The sequence below is a fragment of the Fukomys damarensis genome, unplaced genomic scaffold, assembly GCF_012274545.1.
Source record: "Fukomys damarensis isolate Sample0158 unplaced genomic scaffold, DMR_v1.0_HiC HiC_scaffold_1, whole genome shotgun sequence".
Taxonomy (NCBI): Eukaryota; Metazoa; Chordata; class Mammalia; order Rodentia; family Bathyergidae; genus Fukomys; species Fukomys damarensis.
The window spans coordinates 687,524-705,752 of NW_022900913.1; the positions used below are offsets into that span (position 1 = coordinate 687,524).

Sequence of the window (18,229 nt, forward strand, 5' to 3'; positions counted from 1 at the left end):
CACTGGGGACACGTTCCCACTCTACCGCAGGGCCCGCCAATCCTGCCATGGGCCCTAAAAGGCAGAGGTGGGGGCTGCTGACAGCAGGGTGTGGCCGGCAAGCAGCTTTAGCCATGGTTGGCTTCACATCTGCACTTTGAAAACTCCTGGGGGGCTGAGTAGGGCCCCTGGCCCCCAGCCTGGTGAGACTTCTGTATGAGACGTCACAGAAGTGGCACTACAAGAGAGCGACCTGCTGGGGAGGTTGGCAATGGCAGCATCCATACTCTCCCTGGACCACAGCATCTGCAGCCACTGGACAAGGAAGGCGGGGACAGAGGGCCCAGGATGCTCATCTCCAGAGAACTCCCCTCTGCCCGCATGCTTGGCACAGTGTGGATGAAACAGGGTAGGGTGAAGGGTGGACGGGAGGCTGATAGACGTATGGCCAGGTGGCCCGGTCACGGTGGTAGTGTGTCCACCCGACCCAATGTGCAGGTGTTCAGGGCTACGGGCAGAGGCCTTGAGGGCCCAGAGGCTGCCTGGGCCATCCATGGAGGACAGAGCAAGCAGGCCTAGCCCTGCATGGCCGCACCTCGGTGCCAGGTGGCCTGCCCTGGGGAACACTGGGCTGGTCCTCAGACGGGCTGGGTTGTCACCTGACCAGCAGTGGTGAAACGGTGCCCCCCAACCCTCTCCCTTCTCGGGGGCAGCTATGAGGGATTGGGGTACAACAGCTTCAGACAGGGCTGTTGGTCCAGAGTGACAGCCCCAGGACCACCTGCAGCCTCAGGTTCCCTCCCCACCCAGTCCAGTCCTGCTCCCCCTCTGCAGAGGGGCCTCTCAACCCCAGGGACAGAGGTCACTGTGCCCCCACAGCTCTTTGGAACACTCAGCAGCTTTGGGGAACAGCCCCCCACAGAGCATGGCTGGGACCCACACAGGGAGGGTTCCACAGCAGTGGCAGGGTGTGGGAGCACCCTAGCAGCACGGTGCCCTACCAGAAGCCACGCACCCCAGGTGGGACGAGGGAGCTGGGGAGCAGAGGCCCAGCATGGCCCTGTCACACTTGGGCTGCAGGAGGGAGACCACAGAGGACACTGCCCAGACAGACTCTCCCAGGTGCATCATCACTGCAGGGCCACAGGCTTGGGGATCCTGGGTGTGCCTGACTGGCTGGGGGCCTGGCCCAACCCAGGTGACACTGCAAGGCTCCGTTCCTGCCCGTGGGGACCCTAGCTCGGAGGGGCATGGAGCTACACAGACCCCCCATCCAGACCCATCGGGCTCAGGCAGTCAGAGCCAGGAGGGCAAGAGGCCCATCCCAGCTCCCAGGGCATGGGTTCCATCTGTGCTGCAGGTGTCATCACATGCAGTCCCCAGGGCAGCCAAGGCTCTGCAAGTCACTGATGCCAGAGGCCTGTCACCAGCACATCATCTCCGTTCTTGGTGCCCCTGGCTGGAAGGTTACTGTACTCAAATGAGATGGGCATCATGAACCACAAAAGTGCAGCTCTCAGTGTCGGCGGCTCTGGCTTGAGTGCCAGGGCCCTTGGCCCCTTCTAGGCAACTCCCAGGAGCTCTTGGTGGCTCCTCATACTGCTCCTCAGCAGCCCAGGCCTGGGGTCCCCTTGGAGGCTGCCTGGGGTTCCAACAATGCCTGCTGCTCTCTGCTCTTCAGGGCTAGCAGTCCTTGGTGCAGCCTTGTCACCCCACGTGGCCCCCAAAACATCATGCGCTTTACTGGGCAGGGCACGGGAGCCCTCCTGGAACCTGAGGAGTATGCAGGCACGTGCCATACCTGTGTGCCAGTCCTACACGGCATCTGGAGGCTACGGGGTGGGGTCACCTACACAGACCTGCACTTCAAGCCAAAGCAGAAACCTCCCATAATGGCTGTGGGTCACCCCCTGCCACAGTGATCGCTTGGCCAAAGCAGTCTGACAGTTCCTGCATTCCCATGGAAGTGATGGGTCTGAAGTCGGGACTGCTGCCATCTTGTTGTTTTGTTTTTGGTATGGGGATCAAACTCGGGTCCTTGCACTTGTGAGGCAGGTGGCAGCACCACTGAGCTAAATCCCCAGCCTATACCACTGCCATTTTGGAAGAACCTTCCAAGTGGCTGTGTTGTCATGGCCCATCAGGGACTGGGGACTTTGAAGCAACCAGCAGTGAGTGCCAGTCCCTCCTTGGTCTCTGCCATTCAGCAGTTCCTCCACTGCTACTGAGGTGGCAACGACTCCTGCCCATGGAGCCATCACAGCTGCCACAGGGCTGTAGGAAGGTGGGAAGACACTGGGCAGAGAGGACATGGTGGCTGTCAGCCAGAAAGGGCAGGCACTGGCCTCACTCTCCCTGTCTCTCATTGGCAGGGCTGGGCACCCCACTCCCTCTTCCAGCCTGTAGTCCCCAGCCCTGGGCACGTGCCAACTGACACCGTGCTCCTGAATGCCTGGTGCAATCTTTTGCCAAAACTCTTTCCAGCTTCCCTCTTCTACTTCTAGGGACCTGAGAGATTGTGACACTGGGTCTGCCCAGGTTAATTCAGGGTGGTTTCTCCTTGTGGTGTGAGTGGCTGGGCCCAGGCAGCATGGCGTTCCATCCCTGCCCTTTTTGAGGTAGGGTCTTGCTAAGTTACCCAGACTGATCTCAAACTCTTGATTCTCCTGCCTCAGCTTCCTGAGGAGCTGTGACTACTGGTGTGCACTACAGACCCAGGATTTTTTTTTTTGGTACCAGGTATCAAACTCAGGCTCTTGGCTTGCGAGGCAGGCACTAGAACCACTGAGCTAGGCCTCCTACTTAAGGTCAGTTCATCAGGCCTCATTCCACCTATCTTAATTCACACCTGCCGCGTCAGGTAGTGTTAATAGGCTGAGACCCAGGTGTGGGCTTCTTGGGGACATTATTCTGCCACCAGCTCCTGGGGCAGTGATACCCACCAAGGTCATACACCCCACCCCATTCACGGCATCCTTCCTGGTCAGGATCCAGATGGCCAGATGCCGTGCAGTGCCAAGGGCGAGCAGGGAGGGACCAGCGGGAGGGACACAGCCCCTTCTTGGGGCTCCCTTGACCTCCACCAAGGGGCTTCACACCTGTCACTCACCCGTGCTTTTTACTCCTCTCCTACCTCCATTTCCCCTTCTCTGTGGGACACACACGGCTTACTATGAAGCTTGGTCCTTGGGAAGACAAAAAGTTTTTTCAAACTTTTATTTTCATTTGGTCCTGAGGAAGTTGGGCTATCTCCAGGTTTTACTTTTGCTTTCTGCTGTCCTGGGCATTGAGGCAAGTGGCCCCCGAGACACAGCCCAGCCTAGCAGGTTAAGACAGGACTCGGAGAGGATGCCGGGTAAGCTGGGCCCTACCAAGGACGCGCGGGCACTGCAAGCTCAGTAATTTGGCCAGAATGAGGGCTTCTGGGTGAGGCTGAAGAAAAATGTGCCCAGCTGGGGAAATGGTGCTGGGCCCTGCAGAAGGGAGGACAGTCTCGATCCGCTGTCCAGTTGGGTGTGCCTGCTCCAGGATCCCGTGTTGTTCTGTCCTGAGCTGCGGTTGCTCTGCCCAGGGCCTGGCGCTCACCGCCATGTGGGGAACCTGGGCCCTGACTACATTCACAGGACGCACTGGCAGGGACATTGACAAACAGGGCCATACCCAGCTGTCATAAGCCCTGGCAGGAAGCTCTCCATGTGGCATCAGCTGGAAGCCCTGCCCAAGGGGCAATTGGGCCATTGGTGACGTCCCAGGAGCCACCAGAACAGCCCCTTCTGGGAGGTGTGACATAGGCACCAGGTCAGGCCTTCCCGGTTCCTGGAGGCTGTGGGAGGGAGCCTTCCCCGTCCCAGGCAGGATGAGACAGCTGAACCTGTCCGCGGTTGTGGGTCCACAGTCGTGTCCTTTGCAGCCCCACCCACCATCAGGCTCCAGAGCTGACTGGACAGTGCCTGCTACTGCTCTACTCCTGGGCCACATGGAGCCCCACCAGGGCCACCAATGTCACAAAGAACCTGTCAAAACGGGATTCCCAGGCCCCACCCAGGCTGCAGAGCCCACCTCACTCCACAGCCAGGCCATCGAGAGCCGGCCCTGCGCTGCTGGCTGGTCAGGAGCAGCCACACCTCAGTGAGCCCAAGGGGGGCTTTCTACTCCCTTCCTGGTCCTCAGGAGGATCCCCCAAAGCCAGGGGCCCCCAGGTACAGCCCTGCCTCCCTGTATTCTCTCACCACTGTTCCCCATGTGTGAGGCAAGAGCCCCACCTTGCCTGCCCTGGGGCCACACCACCACCTGGCTGTCCCCAACACCCTGCCCCTGCACACCCCTCCACCTGTGATGTGAACAGCCCGCCAGCTGACAGGCCCTCCCCGTGCCCAGCCTTGCACCCAAGGCAGTGCTGTGCCCTGGCCAGTGCTCCATGCAGCCTGCAAGATGGACAAACAAGGCCATAGCACTCAGCGCTCGGGGACAACAGAGGAACAGGCACAGCCGGGGACGCACAGCCAGGACCCTGACTGCCCCCTGACGGCACAGGGTGCGTTCCCCTACTCGCCCAGGCGCACAGATGGAGGTCAGGGCCAGACAAGGGGCAGTAGCGCACCGCCAGCCCATGTGTCCATAACCTCCATTGCCACTGCCGCCCCTCAAAGCACTGCGCTGGAGACAAAAGCCAGGGAGCGGGGACAGCCTAGGCCGCAACAGGGAAGCTTCTAGGGCTTTCAAAGATGCAGCTCACCTGCCATGGTTCTGCACCACTGCGCTAGGCTGGGGCTCAGAAGCAGCCCTGGAGTCTGGGATGGTGCTGTACCCTGGCAGCACAGCATAAGGCGGTGCTGCTGGCCACAGCCCCCAGCCATGTGCAGCAGCGCTCCTGCAGACGCTGGCTGGTGCGGATGCTCTGCCCCAAACCCACAGCGGGAGCCCGCCTGCATCCCATGGTCAGCACCAAAGGCGACCCAGGCCTGGGGAACTGCACTTCCGGAGGACATAGAGCAGCAACCCCACCATGGGAGGCGCCAGACCCCCTGCTGGCGGCCCAGCAGCCTCAGGAGTTCCACAGAGCTTCGGGCGGGCAGGCTCCACCCAAGACGGTCCGGATAAGGGTGGAGGAGTGCTGGCCTCAGTCCAGGATGGTCTTGAAGTCCATGGTCAGGGCGGGGTCGGTTGCGGCCTCCAGGGCCACCATCATGACCTTGGGGAGCTTCCCACGCAGCCACGTCTGGGCTGCAAGAGTGACAGGGTTCAGGCTCCTCTGGGAGAGGGGACTGTATTCAGCCAGGCCGGGGACACGCTGAGGGAACGGGGGACAGAGGAACTCAGAGAGGGGCTTGGGGCAGCAGGGCTAAGGACGGCCTGCCCAGGTGTTGGGAGCAACTGGGGCAGGAGGTCCCTGAGGGGGGCGCACTGCCCAGGCGTTTGGTGATGGAGACAGGGCCGGGCCCTGAAGGCTGTTCCCCAGCGCACTCACCTGTCCTGAGTGGGCCGAGCAGACACCTGTAGGTGGCACGGTGACGGCCCAGCTTGAGCAGGAAGGCCTGCTGGCAGAGCCACTGGGCAGCTTCAGAGGGAAACGGGCCAGCGGCGCCCTTGGCCCCCAGAGACAGCCCTGGGGAGCACAAGGAGGCTGAGGACCCACGAGCAGGACAGCCCCACTCAGTGCTGCCTGGCCCACAGCTCCCGTGCAGCCCGGGCTCTGCGGGCAGGCCATCCACCCAGCACACCTGTGTTCTTGGCTTTCAGGATGGAGTAGCAGCAGGACACCGAGTCAGAGATGATGCGGAGGAAGAAGGAGGGGTTCTTGCACACTGGCTGGTGGAACGGCAGCTGCAGCACACAGGCGTGGAACCTGGGGTGGTGACATGGAGTGTGCTTGCACACGTGTGTGCACACATGGCACCCAGCAGTACACGGATGGTCTCCTGGTGAGAATGCACTCCTGGGGGCACCGCACACACCTGTGCATGTCAGTGTGCACACATGTGAATTACACATGCACTGCAAGCATGACGTGCACAAACACGTGTTGTGTGTCACGCTCTCATCTGTGCAGCTGTCATTCGACAAGGCTCCGCCATACGCCATGGGAGTCTGTGTCAGCCCGCCAAGCCCTGGAGGAGGAGCCAGGCTGAGGGTGCGAGGGCAGGCACTCAGGCTAACTTCTGGGCACAACTCCCTTCTGCTCCACACTGAGGAGCTGGGACAGTGGTCTTGTGCCACGCCAAGCACACCCAGCCCAGGTGTGCACCCCTGAAATCACGCCCGTATTCCAGGGCACCTACGTGCCCTGCACTCAGCCCTGGGACCAGAAGGGCCCTTCAGGAGGAGGCTGTGTCTGCTACACTGGACAGCAGCTGTCTGTCCAGACCAGTGTCAGGCAGAGGCTGGGCCCCGCTGCAGGAAGCCTTGGCTGGGGCCGGTGGTGAGAGGAGGTGCCCAGGTGACACCAGAGGTGGAATGTGACCCACAGATTGTCCATCCAGCCCCACCCTGAGCACCAGTCAAAGAGAGTCCCAGGGTCCAGGCCAGAGTCAAGACAATGACGGCCAAGGCACTGCCAGTCCTCTACTGCCACCTGGTGGCCACATTGAGACCCACCTGTAGGCCTGCAGCAGGAATATCTTGTGGATGTTGATGAGCACCGTCTGCAGGCTGTTCACCTGGCGCAGGGACAGAGTGTCGGCAGTGCCCGGGGGCGGCGGGCAGAGCGAGGGATGCGTCGGGGAGAGGCCGCCTCTCTCCCTGGAAGCCCAGCCACGCGTCACCATTCAGGAAACGGAGCAGAGGCAGAGCCACCGTGGGGGTTCAGAGCTGGGAACCGTGCTGTGAGGACCCTGGACAGCTGGGTGAGCAGCGATGAGGTCCTGACCCAGTCGCACACACGACATCCAGCCGAGGCCACCACCCACTCACCTGCAGGTCCAGGAAGAGAGCGTGGCACTTCAGCCGCAGGACGGCCAGCAGCTTGCGGCGCATGCTCCACCCTGCCCTGACGCCTCGGTCGAAGGTGAGGCTGGCCCTGATGGACGTCCGGGCGTAACTGCAGCAGAGTGGGGCATGAGGGGCCTGGCCTCTCCGTGCAGCCAGCTGCCTGTCTGGGACCTGGTGCAGGCCACTCGCTCTGTGGCCCACAGCACAAATGGAGTCTCTGGGACCTAGCAGTGTCAACTCAACCCCAGCCCTGCACTCCACTGACACCTTTGTTCCCTCACCAGTAACACACCCGGCTGCCAACACCCACAGGACCTGGCCAGAGTGCAAATCCCAAAGAAACGCCAAGGCCCAGCCCGCGCAGAGAGGACGTGTCGCACTTCCAGGCTGAGGCCTAGAGCCTGGCAGCCAGATCATCTGCTCCAGGCTCACAGGGGCCTCCCTTGTCCTCGTGACATGCAGTCACAAGGCGAGACTCGCACGGGACATAAAGGCACGTGGCTGTCCCTCAGCCTCCAGCCTGCTCTCCTCACGCACCCCATATGTGCAATCCACTTGGAGACGCACTCTCACACCCAGCCTTTGCACACCAAGGCCGAATACGCTCTTCCTTTGCATCCTTGAATGCTCCCAGGAAATGGCAGGTTCCCTGGTTGATGGCAGGGGCATCAAATGAGTCCTATGTGGCGGATACCGGAGTTCTCTCCCCGGCTGAGCATGCGGTGTGTGGGTGGCTCTGGCACTGGGATGGTTGGGGGAGCTGTGCTGCGTAGAAGCCCCGGAAGGCATACAAACACCGCAGGAGCCACTTTCGAGAGACACTGCCCACAGGCTGGCGTGAGTGGGGGACAGCACACGTGTGACACTCCCTCCTGCAGCACCGCAGCAGGCCACAACTCGCAGTGCCACCTTCCCAGCTGGCCCAAGCCTCCGCCCTGGGCCTTCCTGGAGGGCCGTGGGTGGTGGGAGGCAGGGGTCCAGGTGATGGGGCGTGCCCCACACCAGCCAGGTGACCAGGCCATGACACCCGAGCCCGGTGGCCCAGCCACTCTCACCACACAGGAAACCTGAGGCGACACAGACGCCCAGGCCACGTCAGTGAGGGGAAGGTCAGAACTCCTCCCTTCTGAGATGCTGAGAACCACCGTGCGGAAAACTTGCTTCTCTTTTCTCTGGGTCTTTTTTGTTCTTTCTCCTACTGTCCTTGTTTGTATTCAAATCCTTTTCTACCAGGATTTGTTCTGGTCTATGCAGCAAGTGAAAGACATTAACTTCTTTCCCATTAGCTTTCTTTGGAAAAAAATTAAGCCATCAACCCCTTTCCGTGGACTGCGCCATGTAGCAAACCAACCCAGGTCACCTTCCGTGGCTGCTGCATCTAAGGAGCACGCCACCTGCAGGGTGGTGACAGTGAGGAAAGACCGCATGTCTTCTGACCGCCTGTCCTGGTCATTCTCCTTGAACATCATCGCGTGACCTCTGCTGACAGCACTCACAGAGCCTCAGGTGTCGTGAGCCACCACAGACGACCAAGAGGGGTTAACTGTCCTGACTGTGGCGTCCTTGGGGGTCCTGGCATGAACGCCCTGAGTCCCAGGGGGCGGCTGTGGAACACCACTCGGTTCTCCCATCTTGCTGGTCGCCCCTCACACTGCCACCTGAGCTGCAGCCTGCCGACTACTCTCCCTTCTACAGAGGCTACCTGGCCATCTCACCCAGGTGTCCCTCTCAACGTCCCAAGGGAGCACTGTGGCCGGGCCAAAGGAGGGTTGAGGGCCACAGCCTGCCAGTCTGGGGTCCAGCAGTGCCACGCCTGCCCTCCCTCCACTCAGGAGGCCCCTTCCTGAGAGCACGGTGGGGACAGCAAGTCCAGCTCTGGGTGACAAAGCCCAGGCAGCTGGAGTCACCAATGTGAGGAGCTATGAGGCCTCCACCGTGGCTTTTGGATTTTGTCACTCATAAAAGCAACAGCCTGGACTTTTGCATCTGATTTCCTAAATTTCAAGCGGTGCGGGGGCCTCGGCTAGGGTTGGGGACACACGGTATGCCCCAGTCTGTGCAACGTCTTCTGCCCCCAGTTGGGAACGGTCACCCTGAGGCTTCTGACACCCGGGGCCCACAGTCCACTGCTGGGTACAAAAGGGGACAAGGACAGGGCTGCCTGCTGCCCCGCCAGGAGTACATACCTGGCATAGTCGCAGCGCACCTCCAGTGTCCTCGTGTCCAGCAGCAGGCCACACCAGGGGAACAGGCAGTGCGCAGGCAGCTGCAGCGGGGCGGGGCCGTCCAGGACGCCGTCCTCCACGGGGAAGTTCACCAGCGTCTTCTGCAGGTTCAGTGTGCAGCCGTACTCTGGGACTCCGCGGACAAGGGTCCTGGGGCAGAGCAGGGGTGAGCTGCAGGGCGAGGCCATGCCCGGGACCTCGAGGTTCTCTAGGCCACGACGTGGGTCCCCAGTGTGGGTCCACAGTGGGAGTCGGAATCAGGTAAGACGGGAGGACTGAGCAGGGAGCCAGCTGAGAATGGGAGCCGGCGGACCTCGGACGGATCTCAGGCGTCCACGTGGCAGGCCCTGTCCCAGTGACCCGCACACTCCCTGGGCACCACTGTGAGGGCTGTGTGTGGTCAGCGTCCACCTTGGCTGGCTCTAAGGAAGGGACTTCCTACCCGAGCATGGCCCTCCTCCGTGAGTGTCCCCTACACGTTCCTTCCCCGGAGGTGACAGCACCCACTGCACAGCCACCAGCCCCTACCCCAGGGAGGCTGCCCTGCATGGTGACCTCTGTCTGCCACTGCACAGTGGAGTCTGCGCTACATCTCTTGTGTGTCCCCCTCAGTGCCCCAGCTGCCCCACCTCTAGGACCCGACAGCCACTCAGAGCCACAACCTGGACCAAGACCCTCTGCCCAGAGCTGTCCCCAGAGCTCTCTACAGTGTCCTCTGCCCCTGGGGTCACTGCCCTGTAGCTCTGGAGCCCTGTGGCCGTGGCAGAGCTGCCTGAAATTGACCCCATCCCCTCAGCAATCCTATCAGGTGCCACCTTGTGGAGGAGGACACAGAGCCCAGCACCCGGTGGGTTTGCACTGCAGATTCCCCGTGGCAGCCAGAAACACCTCTGAGGTGGCGAAGGTCTGAAGGTTAGCTCTCAGCACTTCCACGGTTCTCCTCCCTTGTAAAGTCGCCCTGGAAAGGTCAGAGCCACAGAGCCCACAGGTGCCTGGGTGGGGCCTCAGGCTACGAGCCCTGCTCCCTGGCAGGGTCACTCAGGCTGGTCAACTCTAAGGCCAGCCCTTGGGTGTACAGTGACCAGTGCACTGCTCTGTCCTGAAATCTCACACTGCACCCCGTCATTGTGCAAAGACTCCCAAACACTCCAAACGCAAATCACCACCATTGAGTGAGTCCTACTGATCCCAGGTTGCTGGGCTGTGGGAGGCACCCAGCTACTTCCTTGCTCAGTGTGGAACGAAACCTTTTGCCTGCAGGGTGTGGCCACACCAGGAGCATGCGCAGGCCTGGGTGTGATCTGGGTCCCTGCACACAGCCCTCCCAGGACGGAGCTCTGGGCAGTGTCTGCACTCGCTCAGCCTCCAGCCAGCAAGCTTGTGCATGACTCGGGAGGCGCAGGGCCACACTGTCTCAGCGCTCATAGGCATCTCAGCCTCTCCCTCTGCAGGCAAGGTGCCCTCACGGTGCAAGAAGGACGCTGCCAGTCGGGGAACACTTCAGCCGTGGTGCACAGCACACTGGCGAATGAAATGAGTCACCGCTGCATACACAAGTCATAAACGCGGCGTGACCAGGGGTAGGGTCCTTACCCAAGGAAGGCTTTCGCCTGGGCCAGGTGAGGTGTCACCAACAGGAAGTCATCCACCAAGCGCAAGAGCACCCTACGACAAGGAGGCCCGGAGAGGCTCCCATCACACGCCTGACACAGACTGCCAGGACCCGACATCAAAGACCCAGGCCCCTGAATTCACGCAGAGAAGAGTCAAAGGCTACTCTGGAAAGAGGGTACAGCACCTCAGGTTCCTTTAGCCAACATCAGTGTCTTCACTGCCAAACCAACCGTTTGCAGACAGGCGCCCAGGGTAGCCCAGGTGTGGGATCTGCCTTGGCCAGAGGCAGACTCACAAAGCTGCCCTCTCAACTCTGTCCCACGGGGAAGTGACTGAGTTGGGGTTGTGCGGAGATGGGTACCCTGCCCTCTTCTAAGCCTCGTGGGGCCTCTGCCCACACAACTGTGTGGTCCTGGGAAGCCTGCACCCCTCACTGGGTGACCTCCAGGGGACCCTGATTCAGCCTTCATCCCAGCTGATGGCCACACAGTTCACAGTCAGCCGGGGGAAGTCCTCCATGCTCCTGACGAGGCTGTGCTGGCAGAGTTCAATTTTCTCCTTTTACCTAAATGTGTGCCAATCTGGAGCTTGAACATTAATTAAGAACCTCTCTGTCGATGACAGTGTCAGAACTGGGCTTTAGAGGATGCCCTGGAAACCCAGGACGGGAAATGACCGCTGTGTGCACCTGGTCCCCTCCGGCCTGTCCACGTCTGGCCAGACCACAGGCTCCCACCAAAGTCAGCTGCTGTCAACCCGACAGGCGGGAGCTCAGCACTGCTGGGCTTTAAGCCCAGTCCGATGGGTCGGTGACAACTCCACACGTGGTCCAGGTCCTGCACACAGGGAAAGGCATGCCGAAAGCCTGACTGCCAGCCACGGGGCCACGCAAGGCTGCAGGCGACTGCCCCGGCAACACCTAAGGGGCAACGGCCTGGCCTGGCGCCAGACAAAGCGACTGCAGTACCAGCGCCCAGGAGGCACGGGGGCCACACGCCCTCGGGAGCGGGGAGGGCCCTTACCCGTCCCGCTGCACCCCGGCGAACAGCGCGTTCTCCATGTCCCCGTAGCAGAGGCTGCAGAGCAGTGTGGACAGGATGGAGCCCTGGGGGATCCCCCGGCCCTGGACGTAGCACCTGGGGTGAGGGTTAGAAATGGGCGGGCACAGTGGGGTTATTGCTCACACCCAACAGATGTGCACATGCACAAAGACACGTCGCACACATGTGCACACTCATCTCCAGCCAGGACACCGAGGCAGGGGGAGATCAAGAGCCCTGAGGTCCCGAGCAGGGGCACGGGGACAAGGGGAGTGGTCGGCCCAACTCACCTACCCCCGATCCTCAGGATGCTGCCTCGCAGGAAGCGCAGGAAGAAGCCGAACAGGCTGCAGCCGGTCTCATCCAGAGAGCAGCTCTGCAGAAGTGAAGGACAGAGGGCCCAGGTGTGAGAAGCAGCGGCCCCAGGCCGTCACAGACACTCCTTCTGGGGCTGGGCAGGCCGAGGCCCTACGTCTGGGTCCCTGGGGGCCACAGGAACATGGCCCAGGGCCTCAGCATGATTCAGTGGGCACGATCACCCCCTACCACTGGAATGCGTGCCAATGCAGGCTCCGGAAGGAGCTGTGGGCCCTGAGTGGACCACCCAACCCCGGGCTCGGCCAACTGCAGGGGCATCAGTCAGATCCAGCTGGTCCTCCCAAGGAAGGGCGTGAGGTCAAGATCGAGGGAGACACTGCCACCAAGTCACCAACAAGGTGAAGGGGTCCAGAGAGATGGGAAGAGGGAAGAAAATGGGTGCTGAGGCGGCAGGCCCGGGTCACATCCCCAATGCCGCAGTCAGCCCCCGGTGAGAAGAGAGACCCTCCCTGCAGACCCTTGCCGGGAATGCGGGACCTGCTCAATGACCACGGCGTCCCTCAGCCCGCATTCCTCCTGCAGGTACTCCACAAAGCGACTCATGTACGGCTGGAGGTCGGAGAGGGTGGAGACCTGCGGCAAGAGGAGGAAAGGCATGGGACGCCAGCGACGTCACCAGTCCCACGCCCGATGGGCAGAGGTGCGGACGGCCTGAGAAGCAGCGGCTGCTGTGAACAGGGGTGGGCGCGCTCTGGGGCACACCCACACCAGGGCTACACCTCGGGAGACAGGGTAAAGAACAACACTGTACCCCAAGAGGACAGGGAAGGGCCGGGGATTTAGCTTAGTGGTTTGGTGGCCCGCCCCGCAAACGCAAGGACCTGAGTTCGATCCACAGAACCAAAAAAATAAAAGAAGACAGGGAAGAGGACACAGGGCAAAACCCAAAGAGTAGAGAGCAGGAGAAAGGCAGCCTTGAAGTCATCCTCCGAGACTACTCAGTGGGGGCGCTGGCCACATTCACGGGCCAGGAAGTGGGCCGCTGGTGTCAGGGCTGACGGCGGGGGGACCTCACAGCATCGAAGGGAAATGAATCCATGGTTCCGGGGAACCCAAGTGTCCCAGCAGGTGCCGGCCATACCCAGGAGTGAGGACTCCCAAGCCAAACAGGAGCCCAGGGGAAACTCCCACACTGACTCACCCACAGCCTGGGAGATGCCCAGCCACAGAGCCCACGCAAAGGACCCCAGACCTGAAGGTGAGGCTGAAACAACCACTCTGCCTTGCAGGTCACCCGCAGAACAGACACGGGCATCACTAGACCTGGCCGCTGTGCACACGAAAGGACCCTGCCCAGGACTGACAGCAAACATTGAGAAGGGGTCTGGTGGGAGGCGGCGTCCCCAAGGCGTAATGAGCACACAGAGCCAGCACCAGCAAGCAGGGAGTGCTGTCAGGACGTACCAAACAACATTCCGAAGCGGGCGCATGGGGGGGCTGGGAAAATGGTTAACAAGATGCCTGGTGGCTCTTGGTACCTGGGGCCTGGCCACAGACTGAGGCGCCAATATGTACACTGTCATCTCAAGTGCATGCAGCACACGTGGGAGGGGAACTGGACAACTACCAAAACCAGTGTGGCAGCTCCACTCCTGGTCCAGCCACCAGTGGGGCTCTGATGCAGCAGGACATCCCGGCAGGGCCACACAGAACAGCCCAGGCCGGAAGCCCAAGTCCACTGTGGTGGGCAGCACAGAGCACAGCTAGTGCTCACCCCGGGACTTGGCCAGGAGCAGGAGGGAACCCAGGGATCAGTGACCTGGGACAGCGCCTCATGTGGTGGAGAACTCCCGCCCACCTTGTCTCAGGAAAAGCAGAGCACCCGGGGCTGTCCGTGCTGCCCAGGCCGGAGTCTGGGAACCCCCACAGTGCAGGCCCACAGCCGGAAGAGAGGACCTGGACATGGGTGGCGACAAACCGGGCCACCAGCATGTTGGGACAGGGACAGAGGGCACCTCACTACGATCCCCATGGAGGGAGTCAGGCCCCACATGCCCACACCTGACACATGCCACGGTCACGCCCACACCACGGACATTAAGTCACGATGCACACCCCACACTGACCAGCCCCAGCACACTCCACGCCTGCCTTACGTGTCTCCGGAAAGCCCTGCGTGTGCGTCCCCTGCTCTGCACCACAGTGTAGCGGCGGACACAGTACGTGTTCTCCCAGGGCCTGAGGACACTGGCCACCACCTCTGCGACTTTGTCCTGCGGGAGGGCATCATATGCCCCGGACACGTCTGCCTGTGGGGTGCAGGAGGGCCACTGAGCACCGCCTCAGGGCCAAGGGTTCAGGCCACTAGTGAACCCCAAAGGGCGTGTCAGGGACAGGGACCACAGGACACACACCGCCCCACCCAGCCACACCATGCTTTCTTCGGCTCTGCAGGAGCCACATCCACACTGACCACCCAGAGGCGGGGCAGGGTGTGTCCCTCTCTCTGACCCCGTGCTCCCCCAAGCCTGGTGGCTGAGTGCTCCTTTCTCTGAAGTGGTCCTGTGTCCAGGAGATCCTGCCTGAGCTAGGGGCTCCCAAGAAGTTGCAGTACAGACCCAGGACCCCATCAAACTCTCTGTCCTAGGGCCTGGGCAGGCCCAGAAGGGGATAGGATTCGCTCAGGACAGAATCCAAGCCCACTAGGCCCAGTGTTGGAGGAACCCCAGGGTCACCTGCACTGGCCATTCCCAGGGCCTGGCTGGCCTGGGAGCTTGATTGGACGTGTAGCGGGGGCAGCACTCACTTTGACAAAGTACAGAAAGGGCGCGGGGTCCTGGGCGCGCACACGCAACACGAAGTCCCTCCAGGCCCTGTAGGTGTCATCCAGGCCCAGCACAGAGGCGCCCAGGAGTGTGGGCCGCCTCACCCGCTCATAATTCAGCACGCTGAACAGGGTCCGGATGCACGGGGTGAACTGCTGGGCCTGGAGTTGAGGCACCACATGGACCTTGGTGGCCAGAGAACCCACAGTGCCCTTTGCACCACGGCAGGGCTCCAGGGTACTTTGAGGCCTGTGGCCGTGGCAGGAGCAGCCCCCTGGGCTCTTGAGCTGCCCCCTCCTGCCAGGGCCCCCATGCCAGCCTCCACACCCTGGAGAAACCAGCCCTGCCTTCCAAGCATCCCTGCTCAGGGCAAGGGGAACACAGTCACCTTCCTCTCCCCACGGGAGGCTCTGGTGCCCACCACACAGTCCGTGTTCACGATGGGTCGGAGCCCGCTAAGCTTGGGGACGAAGCGGAGCCTGGACGTGGGAAGGGCCGGCCGGGCCTCCCGGTGCTGCCTGAGCTCCACAGTTGATAGCTCCCGCAGCTGCACCCTCTCAAAGTGCTGCCTGGAACAGAGGGTGAGGTCAAGGAGTCCACAGGTCAGCCCCTGGTGTGGAGGTTTGCATGGGGGCCTGGTGGGGGGGCTAGCAACAGCGCCCGTCCCAGGGTCCCTTCTGGCTATGGTGTCTCTGACACCACTGGGCGCAGCAGGACTTGGGGCTCCTTTTGCCAATGTAGTGTCTCAGCACAAAGAGCAAAGAGTCCCTAGTGCAACTGCATCCCAAGGTGCAGACGCTGAGGCTCCAAAGCCGGAATTGGGCTGCCAAAGACTCCAGGAGCACTGAGCATCAGAATGCAGCACCACGAAGTGGCGGTGGGGCTGCACTCTGCCAGCCTCTCCAGGGCCCATTGGGTACACGTGCGACCTGCTCTGACACAGCCCCTCAAGCAGACAGCACGGAGTCCAACGCCTGGGTCAGAACAGCATCGGCCAGGGCCGAGGCCTCAGGGCTTGCTGCGCAGCTTCTGTTCAGAACACATCCCTCCACCTCAGGGGTCCTGGGGCAGCCCCGCCCAAACCCCTGGCTTCACAGGCCACCAGCGCCAGGACCGCCATAGTCCCCACCTGACCCACAGGGCGGGGCGCAGGGCACCCCCAGAGCTGAGACTCCATGAGGACCACCACACCTGACCCCGATGCTCTGCAGCTCCCTCCACAGGCTCCTGCGGTAGAAGAAGAGCCTGTTCCTCTGGAACGTGGTCTCCGTGATGTAGAAGAAGGACCTGAGCAGCTCGACCACACACGTGTCCATTAGCCAGAACAGAAAGGTGGCCAGGAGCCGCTCCCGCAGGCGGTGCTCTGAGGCAGGGACACAGGCGCCCCCTGAAACGAGAGGGACACAGGCACCTGGCAAGCCGGCCCCGCCCCTCACCCCAGTGCTGGGACACAAACTGTACAACCTGGGCTCTGGACCTGGGGAGGTCCTCAGATTGATCACACTGCTGTGTCCGGCTCTGACAAGATTTGAATGGCATCGCTTCAAATCTCACAAAAGGCCCAGCTTCTGTTCCTACTGAGCGACAATGACTTGGGTCTCCTCGGCGGCCCTGTTTGTGAGCACGTGGACACACGTGCCCGCCCCCCCGCATAGTGCTGGCAGCCAGAGGCAAGGGCCTGCAAAGTCCTGCAGCCATGGCAAAGGGAAAGAAGTGACGGGGGAGCCTCTGGGCAGAAGAGGCAGGCTCAGAGCTCGGGCCTTTTATCCAGTATCTTCAGAGTAAGGCCAGACATGTCCAAAGCTGCACCTCTGGGCTGCCAGAGAGCACCAGGCAGGCAGACCGCCTGGCAGAACGTCTAGCTGACCGGGTCTGCACTGGCTGCCACTCCACACGGGGTGGGAGGTGACCCTGTGCAACATGTGGCATGGCAAGCAGACAGGCTGGCCGAGAGGGCCCAGCATACACACCAAGTCCAGACAGCAGGCTGTGGCTGTCCTTGCCCTGCAGCAGGCTCCCCACTCTTTCCCAAAGAAAAGATGGGTCCTCTGCTCAAGGACAGCATTCACATCTGCTCCCTCTGCCACACCGTGAGAACGTGGGATGCACACCTGCACACTGGTGAGCAGAGGCACCCTTGGGACCCAGAAGCCTCTCCTCCTACTCAGATGTGCACCTCCCATTTCTGCCACCTCTCCAGACCAACCTGGAGGTCACCCGGGTTATGAGCACCTGCCACTGTCAGCAGAGCTCCTTCCACCCCAGGTCACTCTCCTTCAGCTCCTGTGCTCAGGGCCTAGAACCTGCCTCAGGCGGGAAAGCAGGAACCTGAATCTCCTGGGCTTGTGACCACCTGACCATCGACCATCCAGGGACTCACCTGGGCTCGCCCGCAGCCACGCACAGTCCTGCACTTTCACCTTCCACGTGAGCTCCCGCAGAGACAGCTTCCCATGCTTGCCCAGGGAGAGGAACCTCTTCGTGCACCGCAGGAAGCGGCGCTCATTCCGCCTGGAGCCCCAGAGGCCAGCGGGCACCAGGCGGTGCAAGCAGGCTCGCAGGAAGGCGTACACCTGCCAAGCGCTGCAGTGCGCACGCAGCAGCTGAGCCAAGCGCTGCGCGCCCGCGTCCCCATCCGGGTTGGCCGTGACTCGCAGCGGGCAGTGCACGTGGAGCAGCGCGCCATAGGGGCACCGCGCGTGGTTGGCGAGCAGCTCACGGAACAGGGGTCGCATCCGCCAGTAGCGCGGAGCCAGGCGGCGCGCGCGAGAGCGACGTGGTGGCCCGGGTTTGGCGGGCGGTGAGCCCAGGAACACGGCCTCCACGAGCCTGCGCGCCCCGGTCATGTTGGGGGGCAGCGCGCTGAGCACGAAGGAGGGGCGCATCCGCTCCGCGCCGCCGCCCAACCGCGAGCAGAGGAAGCGCTTGGTCTCGGCGGCCTCACGGGGCCCCGCAGTGTTTTTGCTCCTCGAAGGGGACGGCTCGCCCTCGACGGACGCGGCTCGGAGCTGCACAACGCGCGGCTGGCCGGTTCCGGCGGGGCCGCGCCTGGCCTTTTTCGGCGGGATCGGACCGGTGCCTACGCTGCAGGTGGGGACACGGCGCAGGGACCCGAGAACCGACCGGGGACAGGGCGCGCGGCGCAGGGACGCTGTGGGGGGGCTAAGCTCGTGCAGCGGCTGCCCGCACACCTGGTAGGCACAGCTGGGCGCCACCAGCTGGTAGAGCGCACAGCGCGACAGTAAGTGGGCCAGCACGTCATCGCCCAGGCGGCTCAGCAGCAGTCTCCAGGCGCCGCTGC

General features: G+C 62.2%; 1 protein-coding gene across 1 annotated transcript in view; it reads right to left on the bottom strand.

The window, feature by feature from the left end:
* Positions 1 to 3,208: 3,208 nt before the first annotated feature.
* The window catches only part of Tert (telomerase reverse transcriptase), a 15,992-nt gene continuing 971 nt past the window's right edge, over positions 3,209 to 18,229 (bottom strand). The window contains exons 3-17 of the mRNA XM_010606898.2: positions 17,309 to 18,225; positions 16,120 to 16,315; positions 15,317 to 15,497; positions 14,910 to 15,089; positions 14,260 to 14,412; positions 12,641 to 12,736; positions 12,076 to 12,161; positions 11,768 to 11,881; positions 10,725 to 10,796; positions 9,093 to 9,281; positions 6,889 to 7,015; positions 6,574 to 6,635; positions 5,700 to 5,824; positions 5,447 to 5,584; positions 3,209 to 5,202 (exon numbers count right to left, since the gene is read on the bottom strand). Of these exons, the coding sequence (XP_010605200.1) occupies positions 5,099 to 5,202; positions 5,447 to 5,584; positions 5,700 to 5,824; positions 6,574 to 6,635; positions 6,889 to 7,015; positions 9,093 to 9,281; positions 10,725 to 10,796; positions 11,768 to 11,881; positions 12,076 to 12,161; positions 12,641 to 12,736; positions 14,260 to 14,412; positions 14,910 to 15,089; positions 15,317 to 15,497; positions 16,120 to 16,315; positions 17,309 to 18,225 (2,740 nt within the window). The 3' untranslated portion in view covers positions 3,209 to 5,098. The remainder of the gene's footprint in view (positions 5,203 to 5,446; positions 5,585 to 5,699; positions 5,825 to 6,573; positions 6,636 to 6,888; positions 7,016 to 9,092; positions 9,282 to 10,724; positions 10,797 to 11,767; positions 11,882 to 12,075; positions 12,162 to 12,640; positions 12,737 to 14,259; positions 14,413 to 14,909; positions 15,090 to 15,316; positions 15,498 to 16,119; positions 16,316 to 17,308; positions 18,226 to 18,229) is intronic.